This window comes from Sceloporus undulatus, chromosome 2 (assembly GCF_019175285.1).
Source record: "Sceloporus undulatus isolate JIND9_A2432 ecotype Alabama chromosome 2, SceUnd_v1.1, whole genome shotgun sequence".
Lineage (NCBI taxonomy): Eukaryota > Metazoa > Chordata > Lepidosauria > Squamata > Phrynosomatidae > Sceloporus > Sceloporus undulatus.
The window spans coordinates 246,705,020-246,727,129 of NC_056523.1; the positions used below are offsets into that span (position 1 = coordinate 246,705,020).

Consider the following 22,110-nt stretch of genomic DNA (forward strand, 5'->3'; position numbering starts at 1 on the left):
AAAACCCCAGTTCTGTGCAAGTGGTCCAGATGACATCTGGCACATTCTGCACCAGAAGTGTATCGCAGAGATTTGAGCATAGGACTCCTGCTCAGCCATGGAAACCTGCTAGATGACCTTAGGTGAGTTAGACCCTCTCAGCTCCAGATAATCCTATGATAGGTTCTCTTTAGGGTCACCATAAGTCAGAACTTGAAATTACACATAAAATGGTTTTTAAATATACTTGTTGTTCTGGATCTTCTGTGAGGATCCAGAGCCCTCTGTTTTTGCACCATGGCAGCTGTCTGTACAGATGTCATACTGAGCCACCCAGCATGTCCATCGCCACTGCAGATCACTCATTCTGAGATCAGAGTAAGGCAGCCAGCCTTGTGCTCATCACTTGGCACCTTGTTCTGACCTCAGAAGTGAGTAACCTGTGATGGCAGCTGAAACACCAGGTGTCTCAGTGGGATACTCATGGCAGTACAGAAATAGAGGGCAAATTAACAGAAGTAGTTGGGGCAGCTGTGGGGCCAGGGTAGTTCAGGTCACCTCCAGAGTGTACTGGCCACTGCAAACAAAACTCTATTCTTATTCATTTCAAATGATCTACTGTAGGTGGAAGTAGTAATTGAATTTAGCCCTTCAGTGTTCTGTTAGAGAATAGCATACATGTGGCCTAGGGTATGCACTGGGGGGTGAAACAAGAGAAATGGAGATCAAAGATAAAATAATTTTGCCACATTGTTACACATCATGCTTCAGAATAGTATTCTACAACTTGATATTTTCTAGATTAGTTGAACTACAAATCCCACCATCCACACCCATTGGGTTGTAGTAAAAGAAAAACAAGACATAACACATATATAATTGATGCTGACTATATGGGTGTTATGGTTTCTTTTCTTGCAATTCTTTGACTGCAAATCAAAGAAATGCAAGAAAAGAAAACATAACACATATAGAATATAGTTTCTTTTTTCTTTTTTTGCATTTCTGTATTGGAAACAAAAGGATATAATAATAAGCAGTGGTGTAAACAAGATCAAAATGATGCAATGAACAATAAAAAAAACACTGCTATAATGTCAAAATTACACTCTATGAAACAGAGAGAAAAAACATGCACCTTGAACACATGTTATACTCAAAGGTCAATATGGGCAGAATACAACCAGAAATGTCTAATACCACATATACAATTAGTTCAAAAAGGCAACTGTAAAAATATACATCTCACGAATCCACAATAATGTCATTATATAATGTTATTACTCCTTAGTAGACACAGATTGGTAACATCTTTTAAGTGGCTGACAAACATACAGTCCAACATAGTTGGCAACAATCTTGTCAGACAAAGAATTCAAAGTATCTTGTAAACAATCCTGATGGTGATGTAGTCAAAGCCATCTGACAACTGCAAGGTTGGGGAAAGCAATTTAAAGAAAATCAGTCAGTTTAAAGAAGCAAAAACAATAACTGTGCCACACAGGTTCTCCTATTACTTCGTTCATTTAGCTTAATGATTTACTGAATGCATTAAAAAAATAATTCCCCACTCATAATAACATAATGTGAATTAGCTTTTTGGGCCCCTGACTAAAATCTTAAGTAATTAGTATTTCTCTTCTAATGTTCAAAACTCTTCATTATAAAATAAAGAATAAAAAAGGATTTTAAAAATTACATTCAGAGACCATTTTCCCTCTTTCTGTAACATTTATCATTCTGTGACTTACTGAATATATAATTATCTCATTGGCTAGAACAGTTCAGTATGTATGATTCCATATCTTCTGGTCTAATCTTGAATAGATAGAGTATGGTGCAGAAATATTTCATCAGTACAAGTTCAGGTTATAATAATCAAGTGTGTAATTAAAATCATGATTGGCCAGTGCAATCTTTAGCTGCATAATGAAATCCAAGTTTGACATAAAAGGAATCAATATATGCATTAATTTCTACATGTTCACAGCTTCCAGTTCCAGTTCCAATTCCCTGAATAGGAAGTTTATCATCTTAATTATGTGCATAGCTAAAAGCAAAGAAGCACATCCAGCACAGCAGGACCACAAAGCACTTATTTCTCCAGGCTGACTTGCATGTAGACAATCTAATGGATTTAATCTACATCACAAAATAGCTGATCATTTGCACAAAATATGTACACAAGCAACATTTCAAAAAGCCAAGCTGTTAATCAGACAGCATTGTCTGGAATATATTAAAATGGATTATGAAAATGGGAAATACCAATCTGTATGTTGAATAAAAAAAAGTTATGCTTTTCTTCTGTCTGCCCAGCTGATTCTCTGTCCAATTTTTGAATGTTTGCTATAACCACAATAGGACAATTTCAGAGCAGTGGTCACTTATATCAATGAGAATATGAAAGCATTTGCACATCATTAACTGGTCATATGGTAAAGTGTTCACAGGTAGAAGGCTTGTAAGTAATAACAGGTATTTTAAGCTTCCCGTTCTTCCTGTTTCATTTCCATCTTTTAAAAACCAAACATTAATTAAATCTTCTGTGGTTCATTTTATTGTTCCCCTTGTTGAAAGGACTGGACCGGAATGCATAAAACTGTTACCACTAGTATTAAAAATAGCAAAGAAATTGCACATGAAAAATACCAGAAAATTCTTGATGGCCCAAAGCAGATGGGCCAAATAAAGCAGTTTCCATCTGCTTCAGGGGTGCGGCATTTAGACAATGTGTGCCCCTGAAGTGGACAGAAACTGCATTGAGGCTGCCTAAGACAGTCCAAAGCTGGCTGGAAATGGAGTGAAAACCCCCTTCTCCTGCCAGTGGAGGCTTGAGACTGCTGGTGGCGGCCTGCTGTGGTCCCAGAGTGACTGCTGCCAGAGTGGTTACAGATTGCTCCATTTCGCCCTCACAGGAATTGTAAAACATGCAGAGTTTATATGTGTATCTCAAGCCTAATTGTGTTTTTGGAAAAGTATGCATTCAGTTCAAATTTGAGACAAATGTAAGAACCTTTTAAACACATTTGTCAGTGAAAGTGTTTGACCTCACTTGAAATTTCAGCGTTTCCCCAGAATTATGTTACTTATTATGTTATTCATTCTTTGAATGACAGACAGTGCTAAAGAGCCAATAAATTTTAGAATACTCAGCTGATTCCAGTTTGTTTGAATCTTTGCAAAACTACTAACGCTTTTTGTTAGTCATTAAAGGCTGAGTATTACAAGGTTTTGGTCAGATCACTCAAGCTACTTAATCAAGAGTACTTCACAAGAAATGATTTGAATTATTTGGTTTTCAAGGTTAGCAATATCAATAAATGATTCTGAACCCCATTTAGGATCCATATTACTGTTACCAGTCTCTCTCTCTCTCTCTCTCTGTGTGTGTGTGTGTGTGTGTGTGTGTGTGTGGCCTTTTTAGCTGCTGCATCACACTGTTCACTCATGTTCAACTTGTGATCTACTTGGACTCCCAGATCCCTTTCACATGTAGTTTCATTCAGCCAGGTGTCGCCCATCCTATACCTGTGCATTTCATTTTTCTGCCCTAAGTGAAGTACTGTACCTTAGATTTCTCCATGTTGAATTTCATTTTGTTAGCTTTGGCACAGCTTTCTAGTCTATTCAGATCATCTTGAATTTTGATCCTGTCCTCTGGGGTATTAGTTACTCTCCCTAGTTTGGTGTCATCTGCTAATTTGATAAGTATGCCCCCAATTTTGTCCTCCAAGTCATTGATAAAGATGTTGAATAGCACTGGGCCCAGGACAGAGCCCTCTGGGACCCCACTGGTCACTTCTCTCCAGGATGAAAAGGTGCCATTGTTGAGCACCCTTTGAGTTTGGCCAGTCAGCCAGTTACAAATCCATGTAACAGTTACCTTGTCTAGCCCACATTTTACAAGCTTATTTGCAAGAATGTCATGGGGAACTTTGTCAAAGGCCTTACTGAAATCAAGATATACTATATCCACAGCATTCCCTCCATCTAACAAGCTGGTAATTTTATCAAAAAAAAGAGATCAGGTTTGTGTGGCATGACTTGTTGTTTCTCTGAAACCCATGTTGACTTTTTGTGATTATGGCATTGCCTTCTAGATGTTCACAGACTCTCTGTTTAATGATCTGCTCCAGAATCTTTCCTGGTATTGATGTCAGACTAATTGGACGATAATTGTTCGGATCCTCTTTTTCTCCCCTTTTTGAAGATGGGGACAACGTTTGCCCTCCTCCAGTCTGCTGGGATTTCTCCTGTTTTCCAGGAGTTTTCAAAGATTATTGCCAGTGGCTCTGATATTACATTTACCAGTTCTTTTAATACCCTTGGATGGAGTTCATCTGGTCCCGGAGACTTAAATTCATTTAGATTAACAAGGTGTTCCTCTACTATCTCTTTACTTATTCTGTACTGAAATTCCCCTATTCTGTCCTCAGGTTGAGCACCCTTTGCCTTTTCTGAGAAGACTGAGGCAAAGAAGGTGTTGAGTAATTCTGCCTTTTCTCTGTCTTATGTTAGCATTTTGCCATCTTCTCCACGCAGTGGCCCTACTGTTTCCTTCTTCTTCCTTTTGCTGCGGACATATCCAAAAAAGCCCTTTTTATTGTTCTTAACCTCTCTAAAAAGTCTGAGTTCATTCTGCACTTTAGCTTTTCTGACTTTACCCCTACACAGGCTAGCTATTTGTTTGAATTCCCCTTTGGTGATTTCCCCATTTTTCCATTTCCTTTACATGTTCCGTTTAAAAGTTAGCTCAGTTTAAAGTTCCTTAGTCATCCATTCTGGTTTCTTGAGACATCTCCCATTTTTCTTCCTCACTGGAACTATTTGAAATTGTGCCTTCAGTATCTCCCTTTTGAGGAAGTCCCATCCATCTTGAACTCCCTTATATTTTAATATTCCTGACCATGGGATCACCCCCAGTATTTCTCTAAGTTTACTAAAATCTGCTCTCCTGAAGTCTAGAATGCGTGTCTGACTCTGCCTGGCTTCTCCTTTCCATTGTATAACAACCTCGAGGAGAACATGGTCATTTCCACCTAAGGATCCCACCATTTGCACTCCATTAACTAGGTCATCCCTGTTGGTTAGGATCAGATCCAAAATAGCTGCCCCCCTGGTTGCCTCTTTCACCTTTTGGACAATGAAACTGTCTCCAAGGCAAGTGAGGAATTTGCTAGACCTTGAGGATTTGTCTGAGTATGAATTCCAACAAATATCAGGATAGTTGAAGTCACCCATCACTACTTCATCTCTCCTTTCTGAGTGTGTAGTCATCTGTTCTAGAAAGGCATAATCCAATTCCTCCGTCTAACTGGGGGGTCTGTAGTAGACTCCCACCATAACATCCTTGTTGTTTCCCTCCCCTTTAATTTTTATCCAGATGCTCTCCACGTGGCTTCCATGATCTATGTCCTGGATCTCTTCACTGGTGTAAATGTCCCTGACATATAATGCTATTCCTCCTCCTTTCCTGTTTGGCCTATTTCTCTTAATAAATAATAAATAAATAAAATTTTTATTTATACCCCGCCCTTCCAAAAGATCAGGGAGGCTTACAACATATAAAACATAATACATTCAATACAGTACAAGATTAAAAGCATACAATTACATCCACATAAAAATACAATAAAAAAGCCCCATAGCCCAACCTCATGGCCACGGAAGAGGAGGGAGGCCCACAGGATATTTAGTCGGGGAATGCCTGTTGGAATAGGAAGGTTTTTAAGTCCTTCCTAAATTGGGCCAGGGTGGTAGATGAGCGGAGCTCAGTGGGCAGCGTATTCCAAAGGGCTGGGGCAGCTGTGGAAAATGTCCTCCGAGTGGTGGAGGCTAACCTAGCCCCAGGCACCTTCAGTAACTGCTGCCCAGACGTTCTGAGGGTGCGAGGCGGAATGTACGGGGAGAGGCGGTCCTTTAGGTATCCTGGGCCCAAGCCATTTAGGGCTTTATAGGTAATAACCAACACCTTATATTGAGCTCGGAAGCGAATGGGCAGCCAATGGAGATCTTTTAGTACTGGTGTTATATGGCTGGTCCTGGGAACACCAGGAACCAGCCTGGCTGCCATATTCTGAACCAATTGCAGCTTCCGAGTTTGGTATAAGGGTTGCCCCATGTAGAGTACATTGCAGAAATCCAATCTCGAAGTTACCAGAGCGTGTACAACAGTTTCTAGGTCCCTCTGGGCCAGATATGGGCGCAGCTGGCGGATCAGCCGAAGCTGATAGCAGGCGCTCCTGACCGTCGCACTCACCTGAGCAGTCAGGTGAAGCGATGAGTCAAGAAGCACCCCCAGACTGCGCACGGAGTCCTTCACAGGGAGCGTGACCCCGTTCAGGACAGGTGGAACCACCGCCATTCCTGGACCAGGAGAACCTATCACTAGTACCTCCGTTTTCTCTGGATTCAATTTGAGTCGGTTTTCCCTCATCCAGCCCATTACTGACTCTAGACAGGCCACGAGAGGAGAGACACCATCCCCAGTCACTGCATCAGTCGGAGACATAGAGAAAATGATTTGGGTGTCATCAGCGTACTGATAACCCCACGCCCCATGTCTCCGGATGATCTCTCCCAGCGGTTTCATGTAAATGTTAAATAGCATGGGAGACAGAATGGCCCCTTGAGGGACCCCAGTTTTAAGGGGCCTCTCGTCGGAGCACACGTCTCCCAGCTGCACCATCTGGGACCTCCCAGAGAGGTAGGAGCGGAACCACTGGAGCGCAGTGCCCCCGATTCCCACCTCTGCCAGGCACCCCAGAAGGATACCATGGTCTATGGTATCGAAAGCCGCTGAGATGTCCAAGAGCACCAACAGGGACACGCTTCCCCTGTCAATGCCCAGACGGAGATCATCGACCAAGGCGACCATGGCCGTCTCAACCCCGTGACCCGCCCGGAAGCCAGTTTGAAATGGGTCCAGATAATCCGTTTCATCCAAGACCGCCTGAAGCTGGATTGCAACCGCCCTCTCGATCACCTTCCCTAAAAATGGTAGCAGCGAAACAGGCCGATAATTATTATGAACCAGGGGGTCGAGGGAGGGCTTTTTTAGGATCGGTTTTACAATGGCCAATTTAAGATCCGATGGAAATCGCCCATCCCTCAAGGATGTATTAATTATCCGGCGTAACAACAATGTTGTCGCCGGTCCTCCCTGGGCCGCTAACTCTTGAAAAGGTTATACCCCTCTATTCCTACATTCCAATCATGAGACTCATCCCACCAGGTTTCAGTGATGCCTATTATATCATATTTGCTTTGTTGTACTAGGAGTTCAAGTTCAGCTTGCTTATTTACCATACTCTATGCATTAGTGTAGATACATTTAAGACCATGTGTTCCCTTTACTTGCTGCCTGTGCAAACATTTTTTTCTCCCATTGTTGGGTCCTTGCACTGTTTGTCTTGTTCCCTCTATGACAGTTTGGCTATTTTCTCCATCCCTGCTGTCTCCTTCCCCCACATAATTCAGTTTAAAGCCCTCCTGATCAAATTCTTGAGACTATTGGCAAAAACGTTTCTGCCAACTGGCGTGAGATGCAACCCATCCCTTGCCAGAAGTCCCTCCTCATGGAACCGCAGCCCATGGTCCAAGAATCCAAACCATTCTTGGTGGCACCATCTACGGAGCCAGTTGTTTACATCCGCTATTTTCTTCTCCCTTCCTGGACCATGCCCTTCGACTGGGAGAAGAGATGAGATGACAACCTATTCATCTACCTCTTTCAACTTCCTACCTAAAGCCTCATAATCCCTTATCATATTCTGAAGGCTGTGCCTTGCAGTATCATTGGTTCCCACATGAACCAAAAGAAAGAGATAATGGTCAGTGAGCTAGGCAAGTCTTGCCAGCCTCTCTGTCACATTACGGATCTTTGCCCCAGGGAGACAACACACCTCCTGAGACATCTTGTCAGGCCTGCAAACCACTGGTTCAGTGCCTCTCAGCAAGGAGTCCCCCATGACCATCACATGCCTCCTCCAAGGCTTAGCAGTGACTGTTCCCTTTGGTGGTACTCCAGGGTCCCCTGCTCTGTACCTGAAGTCTGTCCATGCTGCTCTTCCTCATCATCTCTGATGACAGACAGAGATTGAAATTGATTCTGTAGCTGCAATCTCCCAGAACGTTCCTTGGTTTTCCTAGTTCTGTATGTGACTTTCCTCCAACCATCTACTTCTGTGACCTCCTCCTCCCCAGCAACTTCCTCTGTGTGTTTCCTGTTCAGGACCATCTGTTCCGTTCTGGTCAGGAAAACCTCTTGCTCCCTATGATGCTTAAGTGTAGCTACCTGGGCCTCCAGCTGCTGTACTTACACTTCTAAGAGGGCCGCCAACTTGCATTTAGTGCAGGTGAAGTTCCTCACATCTCTAGGCAAGAATACCAACATCCCACAAGTGTTGCAGGTGACTGCAGCAGGGCCTTCAGTGTCCATACTGAAAAGTCTTAAGGAGGCACTGAAAAAGACTGTGGGCTTTCCCTGCTAAACACCAGTGTAAATAACCCATGTGGGCCTCTGTTAAAGAGCTCAGTCACCTGGGATTCTAGTTATGTACAACGCTCCTGGCTACTAGCTAGTTCAGAGGCAAGTCTCTGATGCACTTCCTCTGAGCAAAGTTCCCACAAGCCCCTTAAGGAAAAAAGGGGAAAGAAAATGTGGAAAATTAAAGGAGCCCTGCCTCCAACAATGTTCTCAAGTCAGCTTTTCCTCTGTTCTCCAAAACCTCCTTGACTATACAAGAAGAATTAAAAATTCGCGTGCCACTAGGCGTGCGCCTCTCCTAGCTTGCTTTGCAATTAGGCTTGTAGCTCCTCCCACAGCAGCAGCCCAAGTTTAAAAGTTTAGATCCCACCAAGCTGTATATTAATAAATATACCGTACAGTACAGTACATTTACATAATTGGCAATAGTCTATGCTGTCAAATGGGAATATAAAAGTACTGCAGAATAAATTACATGCATAGATGAGTAATTAAAATTTATATCATCAGATATTTTTTAAAAATGCAAATATTTATAGATAGCTTTGTTTAATCATAATCAGAATATGATTAAGACAGTGGTAGTTCATGGACATGTGCAAGTTCCCAAACCATTAACTGTTCATCTTGAGAGAATTTCCATGAAATAAAGACTCAATTGTAGCTAATGACACAACTATGGCACTGGGTCATACCACAATGGAATAAAAGTGAGGGAGTTACCCACTTTGATAGGTTAAAATGTGCTGCTTTAGTTGATTTGAAGCTTTAAATAATAACATAGAGCCCTAATTGTTACTTTTCTAGGATCTATGTGAAAATCAATAAGCTAAAGAAAGGGGGGAAATAGAGGGATAAGAAGGTAAATCAGAGAGAGAGAAGAGAGATCAGGAAGAGTGGTTGAAAAATGTGTTCTTTTCCTTCTTGCAAAAGTTAATGGAGACAAGAAGGAAAGTAAAATCATGGATGGGATCACTGTAGTAATGCTAATATAATACAAATTTAAGCACCAAATTAAAATTACCCTATCTTTCTCCTTCTAATATCAACATAATCAAACTAGATTTTAGCATATTAACACACTAACTTCCCTTCTCTTCCTGGAAACACCCATAAGGAGATCCATTAACTTCTTTTATAGTTGATATGCATCAAAGAAACATAATTAGGTCCTTAATTATCATGAGCATGATCCACATTTCATTTAAGGTTATTTTAGTGTTGCAATTGACTTTATTGAGATGTGCATCAATTTAATGTGAACATCAGTGTATTGATGAAATATATAATTCTGTTTATTTTTACTATACAGTTAAATGATGGTATATTGTCAAAAGGATGATATTATCATAAATGCTTCTTCTTTTAAAAGGTTATGTAATAATCTTTGCCTGATGTGAATCTCTACATCCTTGTTATCATGTGCCTGAAAATGATGAAGTAGGAGCACAATAATTTAACAAAATGTTTTATTGTTTTGAATATATTGAAAAGGGTTTCTCCTCTTTGCTTTAGTATAAGCCTCTCTCATTATCCCCATGCTTTCTTTTTTGATGAAATAACACTAGTTTTTTCTGTCTTTTTGTAGTCGATTACTGACATGGAGAGATATACAGCATATCATTGTAAGGACTTCACGGGCAGGGCATTTGATTGCTAATGACTGGAAAACCAATGCTGCTGGTTACAAAGGTAAGTATGACTAGAAAACCAATGCTTCTGGTTAGAAGAGTAAGAATGTAATTTTATTTTTTACATTACAGGATTTTTCTGGTTATTTTCAGAAAGTAAATGTTTGCCCTGCCAGTTAGAGATTTTGCAGCTAATTTCTGTTGCTATTAATACTATAAACAAGACCACAAGATCAAACCTTTATTAACTCTGCCTCCCTGTGGCTTCATGAGCCATTTACGAATAATTGTGCCTTAGGTAAGATTGAGCAGAACTTAAAGGAAGCATTCATTCAAGAAAACAAAAGTGCCATTCCATTAGCTTCTATGCTCAGGAAAAGAAATGTGAAGTTAAAAGTGTAAATGCAGTGATTTGTCCTAACTAGAATAGATCTGTGGAATCAGTTAAACTTGTGTGTTACCTAAGTGTTGATTTCAATTTCCACTGATTCAATGAATTGAGATTAGAAATGTTGAGAATATCAGCACATTTTCTCATCCAAAAGGCTGCTTCAACAAGTCATGGTTTTTCCAAAAATCCTTTGTGAAATTTTCACCAAAAAGTCCAAAAACGCAATAAGAAGGAGGAGGAGTTGATTTTTTTCATTTTTACATGTGAGAACAAAGTAAGTAAAAGTTGATTTTATGGGGGAAGGCTTTCTTTCAGTCATGCCACCATCACTAGCTCGCTTGGTGGGAACATGAGAGAGAGCCTTCTTGGTGGCTGCCCCCACCCTCTGGAACTCAGTTCCATAAGAGGCTAGGTCCCTCTTGCCTTCAGGTGAAGACGTTTTTATTCAAGTAGGTTTTTAATGTATAATCATGCCAGGCAGGCTTTTATATGGTGTGTGTGTTTTAGTTATGTTTGCAGCTTTGTATGTTTTTTACCTAGTTTAATTGTCTATTAAATTTTTATTGTAAAGTTTTTAAATGGTTTTATTTGTGAGCTGCCTTGGGTCGCTTTCTGAGAGAAAGGCAGCATAGAAATGAAATGAAAAAATAAATCAGTTTATATCCTCCTGGAAAATATGGTGATTTTATTCAATCAAATTTGAAATTGCACAAACTGCCAGGAGTATGCATGTGTGTGCACACACAGCTAGATTCCTGAGTGAAGATTGGGGGGGGAAACCTGTGAAAAACTACTAGGATTTAAAATGTCTGTAGAAAAAAAATCTGAATAGATACAGCATGCAGAAAAACTCCACCTCTGGGCTCAGTTATTATTATTATTATTATTATTATTATTATTATTATTATTAACCTTTCTTTATGAAGCGCTGTAAATTTACACAGCACTGTACATGCATCTTTTTAGTTAGATGGTTCCCTGCCCTCGGGCTTACAATCTAAAAAGACATGACACAGAAGGAGAAGGGAGTGGTGGAGGGAAAGGGTAAGAGGTCCAGCAGTTCCTCTCTACCTCCGAGGCCTGGACCAAGGCAGATGGACTGGAGGGAGGGCTTGGCTTCATAATGGATGGTTAATCATTTTCCAGGGAAAATACATACTCTCAAGTAGGATAATGCATATACAGTACATAGCAGTACAAGAAATGGTTTGATAAACAGGCACCAAAAGAACATCAAATAGTAAGCAACAATTATGCAATGCCTGGGAAGGCTTCTCTGAACAGGATGGTTTTCAACTCCGTTTTGAAGCTGTTTAAAGAAGTGATGGCTCTTGCTTGTGGGGGAAGAAGGTTCCAGGAGTGAGGGGCAGCAAGTGAAAGGGGGCGAATCCGGGATGGGGCAGAGGAAATCCTGGGCTGAGATAGCAGACCTAGACTACCAGAACGGAAGGCCCTGGTGGGAAGGTGAGGAGAAAAAAGGTCTGATAAGTAAGGAGGGGACAGTCCATGGAGGGCTTTAAATGTTGACAGCAGGAGCTTATACTGAATGCGGAAAGGGAGGGGGATCCAGTGAAGGGATGGCAACAAAGGAGAGATGTGGTCAGAGCGGTGGGTGGAAGTGAAAATGCGTGAAGCTGAACGCTGAACAGAGATTAAAGGACGGAGGTGAGAAAGAGGAAGCCCAGCCAGGAGGACGTTATAGTAATCAAGTCGTGAGATCACTAGGGCATGGACCAGGATCTTGGCAGTAGTTATAATTTGACATATAGGCCTTCTGCCTTCCCTGACCCCTAGAGGCTGGAGGTTTAAATATAGGTTGGATGGCTGTTTCTCAGGAGTGCTTTTGTTGTGTTTTTCTGCAAGACAGGGTTAGGCTAAATGACACTTTCAATCCCTTCCAGCTCTATAATTCTTGGGGCAAAGAATCTCTGGACCTTGGGACGCATGTGGCCTACAGAGGCTTCTTATATGGCTAACTGGCCTCTGGTTCCCTCATCTCACACCTTGTGATCCTTGTTTTCATTCATATCTTTGGGAGTAGCTTTTGGATATAAGCCAAAGTCTGGTGTTTGGGAGGATATTTACAACACATGATTTCTTATTTCCCATCAGCTCTAATCTACACATGGAATCAGTTCAGGCATAAAAACAAACTTAACATGTATTGTGGACATTTCATTACTGTCCTTCTTTGTCCTAACCTATTTTAAGCACATTTAAAATGTGTATATTATTGGAAACAGAAAGATTATTCTTTTTCCATTAGGTTGCTGAATCATGACCAGAACAAAATCTATGCAAACTATCAGATAAATACCATCAGTATACCAGAATAATAAAGTACATCAGTGGCTGTTGGACATGAAGCTAAAGCCTATCATCTTTACAAAGTTAAAAACAATAACATTCTTCTCATTTTGTTACTTTTTCTTACTTTGTTACTCCTACAAGCTAAGTTGTGGGGGAAGCTTTACAAGTACAATATTTTACTACTACAGTGTCTGTTTTAATATATTTTTACCTTATAAGTACAATATATATTTAGATCTCTGCAAAGGAAGATATCTTGGAAGGAGAAGTCTATTTGTGTGACTTAAATTTCTTCTCTTCTTTACATTTTATAACTCCCTTTTGTCCCCCAAACCTATTCCAGAAGGTCTCACAGTGGAAGTGCACAATGCAAAAAAGACTCAATTTGAGTCCACCCTATTTTGTTTGTAGGATTGATTCCAGTGTTCATTCACTGAGAAAGTATGCACGTTTCTGTCCCATAGAAACAGGATTGCCATTCTACTTTATGATTTGGGATAAGGTTAGAGTGGCCAACTTGTTACCTCAGTTGTATCTATCTTCTTCAGAATTCTAGGGCCCTGTCTGCATGGGCCAGATACGGAGCCCTGGTGGTGCAGTGGTTAAATGTCTGTACTGCAGCCACTTGCTCAAAAACCACAAGGTTCTGAGTTCAGTATCAGCTCCAGAGTAGATTCAACCTGGCATCCTTCTGAGGTTGCTAAAATGAGTACCCAGCTTGTTGGGGGGGAAGTTAACTTACCCTTTGTAAACTGCTTAGTACATCAGTAAATGGTATAGAAATGTACTTGCTATTGCTAAATACAATGGCTTCCCCACTTTCCCTTAGCAATCCACAGCTCAAAGCCAAGGTCTAGTGAGAGCAGATGAGACAATAGTTGGCCCATTCAGCACAAGAACTGGGCTTTTCCCCTCTTACTGTGTTTTTTTTTAAGTTCCGCTTTGCTCCAGAGCTTAATGGAAGATCTATAGTCCTCCATTCTGAAGCCAAATGGCTTAGAGCATGCGTATCCTGCTGAACCACCCAGCACATCTGCTGCTGCCACCAGTCAGAATAAGACACCTGGCCATGTGACAGTTGCTGGATGCCTTGTTCTGACCTCAGAGGGAAATGACCCACAGCAGCAGCAGCAGCAGATGCATCAAGCAGCTCAGCAAGATGCTTGTGTGGTCAGCCACCCAGCTTGAGAATGGAGGGCTTTTCAACTGATGTAGATTGGGCAGCTCCAGGGCCAGGATAATCCATCCTCCCCTGCTTCAGTGCAGGCATGGCCTAAAATAGTGGAGCCACTCCATTTCCTACTTGCTGGGCTCGTCGCTTGCAACAGAGGTAAACCTGCATGCTAGAGGAGGCAGAAGATGGTGGATGGGAAAACCAGTAAAAGAAAGGCAAGAATGCCGAAGTAGTTCCATTCTTTCTTTCTGGCACTTTAAAAAAGTGCTTTCTGCTTTGCAGCGTAGCAAACATAGGCAATCTCATTTTGTTCAGGTAGCAGTGAATTAGGTAGGTAGCAAAGCTTTCATCCTTGCTGTACATTGCTATCTATCTTCAGCAAAAAGATATACAAAATAATAGTTTATAATGACACATAAGGAGAAAAATACTGACATATGGTTCACTATGCCACCTGGGATCTGTGGGGGGAGGGTGCACACACACTTGTGAAGTAATATCTCTAGACTGCCATATCTGTCATATTTTCCACCACAATTCATGAAATCTGTTTAGTAGTACATTGTTACAGTTGGCAATTAGAAGTGTGGATAATATTTGATACATTGCAATATTAAATATGTAGTTGTATTGATCCAGCAGTTCTATTTTGTTTTTAAGGCACAAAGCTGGTCTTTTCCCTAACTTCAGTCTGATCAATGTCATGGATTAATGTATACTAGGAACATAATATGACTTGACAGTATTATTCTAAATTTACTTCAAGTTGGAATTGAAAGTAAAAGAAAGACTAAAATGATCCCATCACTGTGGTACTCAGGAATCAACTTTAACCCAAATAAAAGAATAGTTTTAAGTAAATTATTTTGGCAGTGTATACTAAGCAAATGGTTCCAATAAAACTGTAACTCTCTTTAAACTTCTTGTTAGTTTTGGATGAAGGGAAACCCAACAATTTAGATTAAATAACAACATCCAATTTTGGAGCTTATTCAGTGTATGGGAGATGGAGGGAGACTTGCACACTGCTGCTGGCAAGACTGGAACAGTTTTGTTTTGTTTTTTACTATTTGCACATGGCAATATTTAGTGTAATATTTCACTATTGTCCTTAACTGCAGCCAAGAATAATGATTAAAGGCCTGCTTTTCATAGAAAGAATTACTCTAATCAGGCTGAATCGCTTGTGGAAATGGTACCACCATTCTCTTGATGCCTGAAACATGTTTCTTCTATGGCAAATTCATAACAATGCGTATGTCAGAAGGAGGCTTCTGAAACTAACTAAAGCTGCAATGTTATGGCCTCTTTCCCAGTAAACATGCTTAATACTGGCTTTAAAACAGACTGAAGCACAGTGGGGGAAGGTCTGTGAAGTATGCAGGAGAGAAGGGGACTGTTTCTTTTGCAATAAGAAATCTGAGGGAGGAAACAGCAAAAACCTTGAGGAGTCTCTTATTCAACAAAGACTCAGTGAAAGCTGGCACTTGAAAGTGGGTCAGCATGCCTTTTCAGTGGACTGCTTCACTTATTTGCATGGCAACATAGTACCTCTGAACAGTCGCTGCATCTGATTTCAAGTCAGAAGTGGAAAGAGTTACAAATAAGTCATTAACCCCCATGAGTGAAAATTACTGAAGCTCTTTACATATATTTGAACTTACACCATTCGAGGAATGGACATTCAGTACAACTTGCAGACCAAATGAATCCAAAGCATTATTTCAACTCACGATGCTGCAATATTCTAGATTTTTATTTTATATCTGCTCTGGAAAAAGACACTTTGATAAATCATTGTCTAAGCTGTTTTTGCACATTTAGCAATTACAGAAAGGGTGGCAAACTGTACTATCTATCCATTGTTCACCCATATCGCACTTTTCAACATGCTGTTTCATCTCACACAATTTTTTAAAAAAACCACACTTACCAATCCAAGCCAATAGGAAAAAATGTGGCTCAATAGATTGTTCAAAGATGGGTACCACCAGGAATTCTCATAACTAAATTATAACTGTCCTGAACACAAATCAGCAAGTTCTCTAGGAAGCAAATGGTTAGTGTGTAATAGCTATCTGATTGTCAGTCCAGACCAGGTCATTCATGGATTACCTGAGCAAGAAGAAGAGAGAATCACAAAAGTGATCATCAGTGACTCCAGAAGTCCTTACAATAAGTTAGAAGTCCAGAAAGACAAGCCAGCAAGGACTAAACAGAGTAGTCGAAAATGTAGCTGGTCCAAAGCCATAAAAACAGTCACATGAGAGAGTACTGTCAGGCAACCAGATAAGACAGTTGTCAGTGCTAAGGCTGAGGGAGAATGGCTAGAATATTAATGGGTAGCTACTTTAAGGCCACATGTATGTAATTAGTGCCTATTCTAGTCAGCATCTATAACTTAACAGGCTCTGGCATTGGCGTTTCTCTCTGTGCTGGTCAACAAAAGATAGGATTGTGCCATCTTCAGCATCTGCATCCTCTGCCAACTCTTCCTGGGGAGACGGGTCCCCTACTACCCCAGCCCCCATATCCTCAAACTCAGCAGGAGTTCTATTACCAGGAGCTGCAGCTTCCTGTTAATTTGCCTCCTCTTTTCATCTGAGTTGTCTAGGGGTGAGTTACAACAATAGTATGCCAAAGAAGGGCTTGACTGTTAGGCTCACAAAAACCTTGAGCAAAAACATTTACATTAGATGGTGTACACACACCCCTCTGGGATCTCATCCCATCCAGTCTGCACCCACTTTCTATGGAAAGTTCTTAGGCAAATTTTATGGAATGAATTAAAGCTCTTGGCTACTGCCCATGTTGGTTGTAGGCTACTTCCAGAATTAGAGGCAGCATGCATCTGAATGCCAATTTCTGGACCCCATCTGAAGTTCCCAAAATGTGGTCATGGTCATATTTTCAACACTGATTAATATCTAATGTTGATACATATAACAGAGCATAAGAAGAGCACTGTTGGATCAGTCCAGCACCTGGTTTCTCACAGTGGACTCTGGATTCCAACAGTGACCAACCATTTGTTTCTGGGAGCACAGAAGCAGGACATGAAGATCCCTCCCTCCCTTTCTCTCTCTCAATCTCTTTCTCTCTCTGTCTCAATATCTCTCTCTTTTTGCAATTCAGGAACACCACTTAAAATGGATTGTGCCTGAAAGGGGCTGTTTCTTTTTATTACTGGGTTATTAATTTTATTCATATTCTACTGTCTTTTGTTTGAATATTACTGTTTTTAGCTGCCTTCAATGCCAGTTTTTTCTGGAAAAAGTAAACATTTAATACATCAATAATATGGATATAATTGCTATTTTCCAAAGATTTGATGAAAGAACATTAATAAAGGTTTTGTGACACATGTATCTAGCCATGTTATTTTAGTTCATGTTATTGAGGAGAGGGGTTGCTGAGACAATCAAAAAGTGAATTTGGTTATAGAAACAAATCTTAATGTTAATGAAATGAGATGAATGAAATATTAAAGATAAAGTACCTGTCCTAGCTGTGGGCCTAAATCACATTTATATTCCATGCAAAGTAAATCCAGACAAATATCCAACTTCCTCAGATATCAATATCAAATTCAGCAACTAATTTTAAAGGACAATGGATGAACTGTAAATCAAAGGATAATATATTACCTTTCAAAAATTAGTATTTATTTTCAACTTGCAAGTCCCTGGAGTTCTTCCCCCACTCCAACACTCTCCCCTCCCACATTCTGATTCCTCTCCACTGAATAATGTTATTTCCAAAGTGTTCTATAACTCTAAATCAACTTAATAATTTTGTTCCAAACTCCTCTGAACTGGGTAGCACTACTCAGAGGGGGGAAGGGTGATTGCCAGTCCCCATATCAGATTGCCTGAGAAGCACTATTTTAGTCCTCTATGGAGCCCATACTACAGAGATATTCATTTCCTCCTGCTGCCACCTAAGTATTCAACAACATTCCCACAGTGTTAAGTAAGGGAGTGAATAAAGAATAGAATAAAATTAAAAGGATTTCAAGAATATGTTTAAATAATTATTTCCTGACTGGCTAATCTGTAATGAATAAAAATAATTAAGTTATTGTGAGCATGGTGTGGTGTGATGGGGTGGGGTGGGGACATTTTATTACTAATAATATGTGAAAGAGCCAGCATAGTAAAGTGGTTTATGTTGGACTAGGATTCTGGGAGACCAGGATTCAAATTCCTGCTCAGTCATGGAGACACAAAAGATTGCAGTAATTACTGAACCATCACACTAATTTCCCATGCAAGCAAAGTCATGCTCACAATTCTGCAAGAAAGGCTACCTACCATACATGGAGTGAGGAATCCCAGAGGTGCAAGCTGGATTCAGAACATGATGGGGCATTAGGGATCACATTGTCAACATACGATGAATAATGGAGTGCATCAGGAAATTCTGGGGGTGGGGGGAATCTCCATGTGTTTTATTGACTACAGCAAAGCCTTTTTACTCCATAGATAATGGAAAGCTATAGCTTCCTCATAGAAAAATTAGAGTGCCACAACATCTGTTTGTCCTGCTGCATAAGCTGTACTCAGGACAGGAAGCTGCTGTTAGAAGAATACGGAAGAACAGAATATTGTATGTACAGCACACTTAGGATAGAAACAGATGGACAAGAAGCATATGCCATGGCCCCAGTCCACCAGAAATCTGGCTCAAATAGGAGCAGAAAACATGTGCTGCTATTTGGACTGGGTTTCAGACACCCCACTACAGCTCCAGGGCAACTTCCGAGTGAGTGGCATCTAAACACCACACACACACCCCAAGACATCTTGAAGCCAACACATCTGATTGACTGGGTGGCTGCAGGACATCTTGGGGGCATATGGTGTCTAAACACCAAGCCCCCAAGCCACCAGGAAACCATCTTTTAGAGCCAGTCTGTGCCAGCCCTTAGATTCAGAGGCAGAAGGAGTGAAGATCAGGGGAAGGGACATTAATAAGATATGCAGACAACACAATACTACTAGCAAAAACACAGAAAGACTGGGAACTTTTACTGAACAAGGTTAACAAGAAAACCTCCAAGGTAGGCTTAATGCTGAACATCAAGAAAATAAAGATAATGACCATGGAAGATCTACAAGAATTCATCGTAGATGACAAGAAAATTGAAATAGTCAAAGAGTTCCCATACCTTGTATCAAACATTGATGAAAACGAAGACTACATACAAGAAATCAGGAGAAGACTAGAAAGCAGTATGAAAGATCTGGACAAGATGCTAAAGTGCAAAGATATTAATCTGAACACTAAAGTGAGGATAGTCCAAGCCATTGTATTCCCCATTACCATTTATGGATATGAGATCTGGACAGTGAAGAAAACAGATAGAAAGAAAATCAATTTATTGGAGATGTGGTGTTGGAAAAGTGTGCTGAGGATACCATAGACAGCCCAGAAGACAAATTAATGTGTTATAGAACAGGCCAAGCCTGAACTCTCCCCGGAAGCCAAGATGACTAAATTAAGACTGTTGCACTTTGGCCACATCATGAGAAGGCATGATTCATTAGAAAAAACAATGTTTTTTGGGAAGGTAGAGGGCAGTAGAAAGAGAGGAAGACCATACACCAGATGGTTAGAGTCAATCAGGGAGGCCACAGGCATGTGCCTGCAGGACCTTAGAGGAGGAGTAGAAGACAGGGGATTGTGGAGATCTCTCACTCACAGGGTTGCTATGAGTCAAGGGTGACTTGAAGGAACTTAACAACAACAAAAACCATGGCGGGACACCCATATGAAAATGGGCAGAGTGGAGAGGAATTTTTAGTGAGGTCAATGAGATCCTCATAAAGAAAAAATAGGGCTCTGTTTCATTTCAAATAGTCTACACCTGTAGAAACAGGACATATCAAAAATTAAAAAAAAACAGTCACCAAACTAGATATGTGGAATAAATATATGGCATGTATGTATTATCAGAAATATTTTTCTGAAAGCTGCAATCCTATGCAAACCTACTTAAAACCCAGTGCATACAATGTGGATTGCTACTAAGTAAAGATATATATAACTGCTTTGTAAATCTGTGAAGTTATTTGTAGTAAATGTATATTGTGATTATTGAATGGAGTTATGGTTTTGACTTTGATTTGGAAACATTTTTACTCCTTTGTTGATGTATGCACTATACAGATAGAAACTTATGTAAAATTATTTTAATATTGTTCTTCAGTACTGAACCATAACTTGGCTTTGGTTTTAAGGAGGAGATTTGTTTTACCCCTTCTCTCATAAAAAGAGCATTATTTTTTAATCCAGTACACTTCATTTCCCCCCTCAAATCAAACTAACTCATATACATTTCTGGTATGTTAAAATAATGAAAGGGAATTCAGACATAGGAAAGTTGGCAACAGCAAGCAATTGTAATATAAAATCTCAAAAATAATCCTAAATAACATTTAATGCCATTTTTAAAGGTCTGGGTTGATTTTATCCTGTAGAAAAATACATTTTACAAGCCTCTACTAGTGTAATCTATACTGTACGTTGTAGTAAAACATTGTTTGCTGTTATGCATGGGACAGCTAATTTATTTACTAGATAGAGAGCAAAACACCTGGGCTTGGTGCTAAGAAGACAGAATAATAGTTAGGGCTGCTGTTTCCTCAAGAGGTACAGCTAGAGATGTGATAAACTCTAATTGAACATGACTAAGTTTGAGAAATATCTTAAATAAAAAGGCCCAGGAAATGTTGAACGACATATTTAGTGTCTGTACATATTATATTCAGTTGTTTAATCACCCAAACAATAAAATTGTTGTGGCAGCAAAAATTAAGATGCTCTTCACATTTCCAATGCTCTTTAGTGTAAATCTCTCTCTCTCTCTCTCTCTCTCTCTCTCTCTCTCTCTCTCTCACACACACACACACACACACACACACACACACACTTTTTACACTGCCCAAAAGACCTACTTGCATCCTTGCTGGACAGCCAAGGCAACTGAATTTCTTTTGACTGTGATGGCAAATTATGTGTTCACTGCATATTTCTCCCTGTTTTAATATATCAGTAATTACCTTGGTTATTTGCATTGGAATAAGATCTCTTGCCATCACAGATATCCAAGATCTCCAGTGATATAAAGCAGGAATGGGGAAGCTACAACCCCATCTACATTTTTATGACCTCTATCCTCTGCAAAGCCCCCAGAATCATAAACTCAGATGTGCAAACTGAAAGTAGACTTTTGGTCACATTTTTGACAGAAATACAGTGTGGTCCATGGTGGTAATAAAAATTGGTCACTATGGTGTAAAGGTACACCTGTGCCAAGTAAAGCTAGATATTTAGCAAAAAGGAAGCAGTAGTTTGTCTTCACTGTACAGAGGCTAGACTGGCCTTTGCTGTCACCGAAAAGGCAATGCTGATATTGCCCTTTCCAGTAGTGCTGTCCTACTCAGAGTAAATACAAGAACATGTCCACCCCATTCTCTTTCTGAAGAAGATATAAAGGCAAGTACAGCTCTAATATATTACCTAGAAGGTGCTCCTGGCCTAGTATAATGCTGGATAAGAGATTTTATAGTATTCCCAAAGACTACAGAATTGGTTAAGCTAGGCAAACAATAGCCCCAGTTCTAATTTATACACATGGAAAAAAAATGGACGAAGACATTTTTCTTTCAAGATGAGGGAATCAGCTACTTTTATCAGTTCTGTAATGTCTTTCCAAACTGTTATTATTTAGTCTGTGAAAATGATCGTACTGTCTTCATACCTGCAGCTGCTGGCCAAACCCATTTGTTCAGGGGCTTTGAAGTGCAAGTGGTGCAGACAGCCAAATATCAGCTGTCTGGTCTATTTCCATGAGGAAGTCCTTAGCAGCACCACTGAATTTAATCTAGAAGGAGGCAGTGAAGAGAATTACTTAAGTGTGTGTGCATTTTTAAAATGTTATGTGTATCCTACTCCTACCCATTCCTTATCACCAAAAAGAAAGTTTTGAAACATTAAGAATAATATCAATCATGGGAAATTAACATAGGCGCTGTAACCTTGGGTGGTAATCTCTTTCTCATGAATGAAATATTCGACTTTTAAAATAATAGGCTATTTTTAAAAAGGTATTTTTTTCTGTTTATCCTTT

General features: G+C 40.1%; 1 protein-coding gene across 2 annotated transcripts in view; it reads left to right on the forward strand.

Moving 5' to 3' along the window:
* The window catches only part of PCSK5 (proprotein convertase subtilisin/kexin type 5), a 350,841-nt gene that overhangs the window by 204,628 nt on the left and 124,103 nt on the right, over window positions 1-22,110 (forward strand). For both annotated transcript variants that reach the window (XM_042452306.1, XM_042452305.1), the window contains exon 10: window positions 10,059-10,162. In XM_042452306.1, coding sequence (XP_042308240.1) covers window positions 10,059-10,162 — 104 coding nt within the window. The remainder of the gene's footprint in view (window positions 1-10,058; window positions 10,163-22,110) is intronic.